The sequence below is a fragment of the Gracilinanus agilis genome, chromosome 2 (genome assembly GCF_016433145.1).
Source record: "Gracilinanus agilis isolate LMUSP501 chromosome 2, AgileGrace, whole genome shotgun sequence".
NCBI classification, from domain to species: Eukaryota; Metazoa; Chordata; class Mammalia; order Didelphimorphia; family Didelphidae; genus Gracilinanus; species Gracilinanus agilis.
Window position 1 is genome coordinate 277,321,709 of NC_058131.1, and position 9,118 is coordinate 277,330,826.

The 9,118-nt window shown below is 43.0% G+C and overlaps 1 protein-coding gene across 1 annotated transcript in view; it reads left to right on the forward strand.

Annotated features, from left to right (window-relative positions):
- The first annotated feature begins 5,067 nt into the window (after positions 1 to 5,067).
- SARDH (sarcosine dehydrogenase) overlaps positions 5,068 to 9,118 on the forward strand; it is a 142,485-nt gene continuing 138,434 nt past the window's right edge. Inside the window, exon 1 of the mRNA XM_044663950.1 lies at positions 5,068 to 5,387. Coding sequence (XP_044519885.1) covers positions 5,072 to 5,387 — 316 coding nt within the window. The 5' untranslated portion in view covers positions 5,068 to 5,071. The remainder of the gene's footprint in view (positions 5,388 to 9,118) is intronic.

The following is a 9,118-nucleotide window of genomic DNA, read 5'->3' on the forward strand; positions in this document are numbered from 1 at the left end:
GGCCACGGGGGAGAGGCCGCCACTGGAGCAGCTGCAGCAGCAGCAACCGCGCAGCTGAGCAAGGAAGCATGGAGTAAGGGGGAGTCCGCCTGCCGTCGGACAGGTAGTTCTGCTCCTCCTGGGGCTTGGGAACCCTGTCCTCAGGTGGGTGGCCAGCTCTGAGAAACTCTGGGAAACGCCGCTTGCTCTCTCTGGAGCAGGAGAGCACCAGGGGAGCAGTGGTGGGGCCGGGGAGGCGGAGAACCAACCACGTGGAGGAGGAAAGAAAGTGCTCAGGCCAGGGCGCTCTTCTCCTCCCCCTCCCCCATGTCTTTGGGGCCTGGGGTGGGGCCTGGGGGCAGCCAGGGGCAGCCAGAGGTGAAGGCTACTGCTTGGGGAGGGGGTGGGGAGACAGTGCTAACATGCCAGCAGCCCTAATCCTGGTCTGAGGAAGGATTTAACTTTAACTTCTCTGTCTCTTCCCTCTCCCCCAAGTTCCCTTCCTCAGACATTGTTAGGGGGTTCAGATTTGTGACCCAGAGAAGGAAAACAAACAAGGGAACCTTATAGGTGCTGACTCAGCGGGGTCCAGCTTAAGAAGCCAGGTACGTGTGAGAGAGAGGAAAAGCTGGGTTAATGATGAAGCCAGCTGTCTGAGAGCAAGTCCAGAACAAGGGGCATCTCCTGACACTACCCCTCCTCCTGCCCCCCAAACCTCCAGCCCTCACTACCAGGGAATGCTGAGAGCTTGCTTTGGGATCCAAAGCTCTGTCCTCCGAGGGCAGGTGGTCGGAATGGCCCCCGGACCTGCGACAGCCCAAGGTGGGCCTAGGAGTGCAAAAGAAGCATGTGGCAGGTTCCCATGCAAGCGTCTATGGGCAAAGGTACTGCCACAGTCCCCTGTGTTCTGAAGAGCTCCTTGTACCAAAATCATGGTGCTTGGAATTCCACCAATAGAGTAATTCCTTTTCCTGTTGAAGGCTTTTTAGGCATTGAGCCCCTCCATAAGGTTAAAGAGATACCTGGGAGGCATTATAGATCTAAACTGGAAAAGACCTCAAAGACCATCTGGTCCAACTTCCCCCTCCCCCTGCCCATTTTTACAGATGAGGAAACTGAGGCCAGGGAGGTCAAGTGATTTATCCAAGGTTACCCAGGGAACAAGTATTGGAGATGGAATAAGAGCCAGAGTCTTCAAATAACCATAACTAGTGATCTTCCCACTCTAACATGATGCCTTGAGCCAGCTTAGAATTCTTTTTTTTTTTTTAAACCCTTAACTTCTATGTATTGGCTCCAAGACATAAGAGTGGTAAGGGCTAGGCAATGGGGGTTAAGTGACTTGCCCAGGGTCACACAGCTGGGAAGTGTCTGAGGCCAAATTTGAATCTAGGACCTCCAGTCTCTAGGCCTGGCTCTCAATCCACTGAGCTACCCAGCTGCCCCCTCAGCTTAGAATTCTTAGCTGCCTCGGTTGGCAAGAATTGGGCTACAGGAAGCTAGGTTCAAGACCAATAGCAGGGGGCCATGGATGGTGGTCTAACTCTCCACTGTGGGTGGTGGCTCTTTGTTAAGCAAGGATCATTTTTGTGGTCCCCATCAATACCATAATACTAAAACCTGAGGTGTTTGGAGTGGGGGAGGGTATCTGCTAGTAAACGAAATTCTTTATTCCAGCCTCCTCTCTCCCTACCCAACTGCATTTCCCCTTTGTGGGACTTAAAGGGTTCAATTTTATAATCAACAAAAGTTAAACTTTGTTTAAGAGTTTCCAGGGAACAAAGTAACATTTGACTGGCAGCCCATATCCCTCTAATCCCCTCCCCTTTCTAGAAATCACAAGCCAAATGCAAAGGTTCAACTTGGTCTTTAAGAACCTAGAATCTAGTCAGGGATCACAGGATTTAGAGGTACAAAGGCTTTTTAGAGACTATCTGGTTCAACCCCTTCCTCCTTCATTTTCCAGGGGAGGAAACAAAGACATGAAATTTTGGTTAGGATTTGAACTCGGGTCCTTATCACTCCAAAGTCCCAAATTTCATCATCTTTCTATTTATCTTAGGTTTTCTGATTATTTTTATTAGATTGGAGGGGGAGGGGTCTGTCCCTTTACTCAAGGAACCTGTAATCTTTTGGGGAAGCTGAGCTACTCTCTTGCAAAGTAAAGCTACAGTCTCTAACCCTACCGTCACAAAGTATCAGGGTTATGTGCCCTGGGAGGGTTATAGAAAGAAAGTGCTGCAAGAGTTTCCAGGGAAGGATGTAACATTTGTCTGTCCGACTATATTCCTCCCAAACCCCTTCCCCTTTCTAAAAATCACAAGCCAAATGCAAAGGGTCAGCTTGGTCTTTAAAAGCCCCAGAGAACTAAACCCTTGCAACTATGTCTTACAGACAAGCACTGGGGTTTTCTGATTTGCATTTTTATGAGCCTAGAATGAATTTGAATGATCTTTCCTACTCACTCTCCTACCCTTCCTTCTCTCTTCCACAGTAAATCTCTAAGGTACATTATGGGAGAGTTAAATGCCCTAACATTCTTTTTAGATAACATCCTTTAATAACCATATTTTTTTTCCTGAGGAAATGCCCTTAATAAAACTGGGGAAAGGAATGGAAGAGGCACAAGGAAGTAATAAAATATGCTGTCCTTACCCTAAATGTATCTCTGGTGCCTGCAAAGCACTTTCTCTGACAGTGATACTTGGTGTCTTTCCCCACTTCTTTTCTTAGGAGGAAGAAAAGGAAGAGAGAGAGAGTGTTCAGGAAGGCTAACACTATATAATTCTTCCACCCCCACACTCCTATCCCTGTTATGTAAAGGATGGCAGCATGGAATCCCTGCAAAATATAGGGAAAAAAAATACAAAATTCCAGGGGGGGTACCCTGGAATTCTGGGTGAGGCTGATCCTGTATTTTGCAGGGATTCCATGCTGCCATCCTTTACATAACACCCCCTGACTTCCAAAATGCTGCTGCCCCTGTCATCTTTTTATCCTGGTTCCATACTCTTTTGCTGCCTGGCTTTGTTGACCCAGTAGCAAAATGGTTCGTGGGCAAGTCATTTAACTAAGTTTCTTCATCTGTAAAATGAGCTGGAGAAGGAAATAGTAAACCATTTCAGTATCTTTGCCACGAATGCCACAAATAGAGACAGGAAGAGCCAGATATGACTGAAGAATGACTGGACAAGGGAAAAAAGTTGAAAGGCCCAGAGCTCAAATCTCAATTCTACCACTTTCTAACTTACTTATATGACCTTAGATAAGTCATAGGATCATAGATTAAGAACCATAGGGGGAATGGGACCTTATAGACCACATAGTCCAATCCCCTCATTTTATAGAACAGGAAACTTTGAGAAATCAAGTGTCTTCCCCATGGTCACGGAAGGATTTGAACCCAGATCTTCTTGTGTCTAAGTTTAATACTAGTCTAGACACTAAGTCATACTGCCTCTCAAATGACTTCCCCTCTCTTGGCTTCTGTTTCTTCATTTGTAAAATGAGAAGTTTAGACTTGTCAAAGAAGAAAAAATTAATACTGTCCTCTGCATTTTAGGCACAAGTCTGCCAGAAACATTTTTATTACTCTAACATTAGTCTAAATTGAAACATAATTTAATGAGAAGAGTCTAAACTGACAGTTCTCCCCCTTACTTGACCAGTTCTCCAACCTCTCCTTCTACTATATAAACTGAGGTAATTTTTAAAAAACTCTTACCTTCTGTCTGAGTATCAATACTTTCTTTTTAAAGAACCCTTACTTTCCATCTTAGAATTAATACAGTGTATTGGTTTCAAGGAAGAAAAGTAGTAAGGGCTAGGCAATGGGGGTTAAGTGACATGTCCAGGGTCATATAACTAGGAAATGTCTGAGGCTATCTTTGAACTCAGGACCTCCTGACTCTAGCTCTGGTAATCTAACCACAGGGTGACTTAGCTGTCCCTGAAGTAACTTTTATAGGAATCTTGAACAAGGAAAATGTCACAAAATGATAAATTAATTTGGGGTTAACTTTCCTCCTCCATTTGAGAGAGCAATAGTTAACATCTTTCTGGAGTGACCTGGAGAACTATCCTTCTAAAATTACTCCTCTCTCTCTTTAACCATTCCCCAGCTTCAGCTAGGTGGTGTAATAGACAGAGTGCCAGGCTTGAAGTTGGGGAAACTCCTTTTCTGAGTTCAGATACATCCTCAGACACTAACTAGCTCTGTGATCCTAGGTAAGTCACTTTATTCTGTTGGCCTCAGTTTCCTCATTTGTAAAATTAGCTAGAGAAGGAAATGGCAAACCCTTCCAGTATCTTTGCCAAGAAAACCCCAAATGGGCTCACAAAGGATAGGACAAGATTGTAAAATGACTGAGATCCTATGAGGGAATGATCCCTGTGGGTTTGGAGCAGGGTGTCCCAGAGCCAGCTTGCACCAGCTCCACTGATTGCTAAATGTTCAGTGTAAGTGTTTACACCTTGGAAATCATCAAGCACTACAAATCAGGGCTTAACTGACTGCTTTGTTGATTGTCTTGATTTAAGAAAGTGATGGAGAAAAATGTTAATAATGCAGATGAACTTAAAGGTGTACAAGGGGTGTGAGTGTGTTTTTCTTTTCCTAAATCAATTGTGACAGCATTCCACTGGTTGGGATAGTCAGGGAAGGCTCCAAGAAGGGAAGGAACTTGGGTAGGACTGAAACTGGTAAACAGGAGGAAAGAAGGCACCTTAGGGAGATCTTGTGTTTCTCTTGTTTGTATATAATCATTTCCATGTTGTCTCCCCCATCAGTTTTCTTCCTTTATATCCCCCTTCCTGCTCCTTTATATTCCCATTATATATCATATATAAGCCTTTGTGGATGACTTGATTAGGAGAAATAGCAAAAACAAAAAACAGTAGTTATCATTAAGATTCTATCTCATTTTCTTAGTTTGGGAGGCTCCGAATTACAATGCAGTACTATTTAACCTGCCCCTGCCCCTGCTTACAAGGTGTGTTTGAGTCTCTCTGTCTTCTTCCAGTTTCAGCATCTACCAAGCTTGAAGAGAATTTCTGCTCTCCAAAGACCTAACTCTTAGGTTTGGGATTTCCCATGGCTTCTCTGAGGCGAGCACTGAGGACAGCAACTTTCCATCCTCTCCCATGGAGACCTCAGCTCCGGAACCTGAGTACTCCCAAAGGCCCCACAACTGAAAAGAGTGTGCCATACCAGCAGACTCTAAAGGAGAACAAGGACTCTGTGGGCTCAGGGCCTACCCGACCCCTGCCCAAGTCAGCTGATGTGGTGGTTGTGGGTGGGGGCAGCTTAGGTTGTCAGACTCTCTACCATCTGGCCAAGCTGGGCCTAACCAACATTGTGCTGTTGGAGAGAGATAAGCTCACTTCAGGAACCACATGGCACACTGCAGGTAAGTATAATTTAGGTCTTAGTGAAATCATTGTTCGAGGAAGAGGCAATGGGAGCAACCTGGGCACAGGGAGAGTCCTCTCCTTGAGAGTGCTGCTTAGAAAACCTCTGAAATAGTGTGACCTGGACCACATTTATTCCAGCTTATACTACATTTTAGGAACAGCATTCACAAGCTAGAGAGTGGACAAGAGGCCTGGATCCATGTTTTGCAAGGAACCAGGAACTGAGGATTTTTAGCCTGGACTTTGTTTTTAAACATGTTTGACTTTGCTGGGCATAAGTTCACACTTTCCATATTTTCTTATATACCTCATATTTTATTATTTTCATTTGTTATTGCTGAGTCATTTCCGTCATTCTTGTCTCTTTGTGACCCCATTTGGGGTTTTCTTGGCAAAGATACTGGAGTGGTTTGCCATTTCCTTCTCCAGCTCATTTTACAGATAAAGAAACAGAGACAGAGTTAAGTGACAGTTAAGTCACACAGCCAGTAAGTGTCTTCGGTTGGATTTGAACTCAGGAAGATGAGTCTTCCTGACTCTAGGCCAGGGACCCTTTCCACTCTGCCACCTAGCTGCCCATCATTTTATAGCACAATAAATATTCCATTCCATTAATATACCATAATTTAGTCAGCCACTCTCCACTTTCTAGATATATAGATTGTTTTTAGTTTATTGATATTATAAATATCTTTTTTTAAAACCCTTACTTTCCATATTGGAGTCAATACTGTGTATTGGCTTCAAGGCAGAAGAGTGGTAAGGGTAGGCAATGGGGGTCAAGTGACTTGCCCAGGGTCACACAGCTGGGAAGTGTCTGAGGCCGGATTTGAACCTAGGACCTCCCGTCTCTAGGCCTGGCTCTCAATCTACTGAGCTACCCAGCTGCCCCCTATAAATATCTTTTAAAAAATACTTACCTTCCATCTTAGAATCAATACTGTGTATTGGTTTCAAGGCAGATGAATGGTAAGGGTGAGGCCATTGGGGTTAAGTCACTTGCCTAGGGTCATTTAGCTAGGAAGAGTCTGAAACCAGATTTGAACCCAGGACCTCCCATCTCTGGGCCTGTCTCTCTATCCACTTGAGCCACCTAGTTGACCCTATAAGTATCTTTGGACATATAAGTCTTTTTTCCTTTTTAAGGAATTTTGGGAAGGTCCTAGTTATAGAATTGATGAGTTGCTTGACAGATAAGGAAACTCAGACTTAGGTGGGAAGAATACATATAAAAGGGATGTTGTGGAGGCAGAACTGACAAGGTCTGGCAACAGATTGGACATCTGTGATGAATGAGAGTGAGGAATCAAGAAGCACACTGAGATTTTGAACCATAGTAGCTGAGAGGATACTTGTAATAAATAGGAAAGGAAATAGGAAGAGGAGACTAGAATAACAAAGTAAATAGGCATGAGAGGGAAGATAATGAATTCTGTTTGGGATATTGAATTTGAGGTGCCTATGGGAGAGACCAGTCTGAGAAAACTAAAAGGCAGCTGGAAATGTCAGAAAGGATAGTGAAAGAAGTTAGGACTGGATGAGAAGCTCTGGGAATCCTCCTTAGAGCAACTAAGTGAAAAGAGACTCCGTGGGAGCAGAAAAGAGAAGAGGGTCCAGAACAGAATCTTAGGGCATGCCCAGTTAATGATCATTTATATTGGACTTTGTTGTTATTGTTTAGTCCTTTAGTCATGCCCAACTCTTCATATCCCCACTTGAGGTTTTTCTTGGCAAAGATACTGGAATGGTTTGCCATTTCCTCCTCCCACTCGTTTTACAGATAAGAAACAGAGGTCAACAGGGGTCATACAGCTAAGTAAGCTTCTAAGGTTGAATTTGAACTCAGGTTTTCCTGACTCTAGGTCTGGTGACTTATCTACTGTGCCACCTAGCTGCCCCTATTTACATGGATAGAAAGGACCAAAACCTTGAGAGGTTAGTGTCAAAAAAAAAAAAATGGGGAGAATTGAGTATCTAGGAGGAAAAAGTAATTAACAGTATCATATATTGCAGAGATCAAGAAAGATGAGGTCTGAGAAAATACTGCAAGGTTTGGCAGTAAAGAGATCTTTGATAACATTGAAGAAGGCACTTTCAGTTGAATGATAAGGTAGGGAAAGAGAGGAAATGGAGGCACCAACCTAAACACAGTTCTCAAGGTACTTGGCCAAGAAGAGGAGAAGAAATCATAGGATGATAGTTAATAGAAATTATAGGAGAGGTTGTTTTTTTTTCTTTCTTTTTAAGAATGAGGGAACAGGAATATTTGTAAGCAACAGAAGGAACCAGTAGATAGGAAGAGATTAAATGGTAAAAAGGGGAGGGGGGGGAGAGAGAGACAGAGACAGCGAGAGAAGGAGGAGAAAGATAATGGGGACAATTTGTTCAAAAAGGGAGAGGCTGGGATCAAAGATACATGTTGGCTCTAGCATAAAGAAGGACTATCTCTTCATGCAAGAGTGAAGAAGATAGTGGTGTAATTTGGATATTCTCACTGAATAAAATGAGAAGAGGAGCAAAGGAGAAAGGGTTTTCCTTAGCAAATGTTCTCAATATTTATGTTGAAGTAAAAGGCAAGTTCCTCATTGAGAATGGAGAAGGAGAGAAAGTTGTGGGAGGTTTAAGGAGAGAAAATAATGTTTAGAGTAGGTTCTGTGGAGAGTGGGATGGGGAATGAATTAGGAAGGAAGAGGATGCATTGCTGCTGTGAGGGCCCAGTTAAGATTAAATAACAAACCTGTAGTGGAGGCATCTTCCTAGACTTTTTTCCATTCTTGTACTGTTGTCTCTCCTCACCTCCATTTCCTGGCTTCCCTAGTTTCCTTCAAGCCCCATTTAAAATTCCACTTTCTACAGGAAGCCTTTTTCAACCCCTCTTAATTCTAGTGCCCTCCCTCTGTTAATTGTTTCCCATTTATCCTAAGTAGAGCTCATTTGTGTATATTTGTTTGCTTGTTTTCTCCCCCATTAGATTGTGAACTCCCATTAGATTATGAACTCTTTGAGGGCAGGGACTGTCTTTGGTCTGCTTTTGGATCTCTAGCACTTAGCTTAGCATACTGCCTGGTACAAAGTAGTTGTGAGACACACACACACACACACACACACACACACACACACCTTTTTATATACAAATAGATATGCGCAGTGCATGTATATAATACATATATACACATACATCTATATCTATACACACATATATTTTGAAGTTCACTCATATGAAAGGAGAAAACAAATATTTTATACCAGACTCAGGACTCATTGAAGAAGAAAACAGAATGTGTTTCATTGTTAAAAGATACTAGCTCTAAACCCTGAAAAGGGCATTAAATTTGGATTATATCCAAGAAGAGTGATATACAGAAACTCCAGAAGGAGCAACCTATAGCAAGGAGTATTCCAAATCCTTCACTCTGGCCAATGAGTCAGAGGGTATAATAAAAAGTATGTCTGGTATCAGAAATGAGGGAAGCAATGCCAGTCATCAGGAGGAAGCTATATGTCACCGAGGGCCAGAAGATAGGAAGAATGAGAAAGGAAGAGGTTTAATATCAATCAACTGATAATCACCTATTAAGTGTTTACTACATTCCTGATATGGTTCTAAGAGCTAAGAGATACTAAGAAAGGCAAAAGTAGTGCCTGCCTTCAGGATGCTTAAATTCTGGTGGGGGAGAAAGCATGCCAATTAATATATATATATATATATATATATATATATATATAT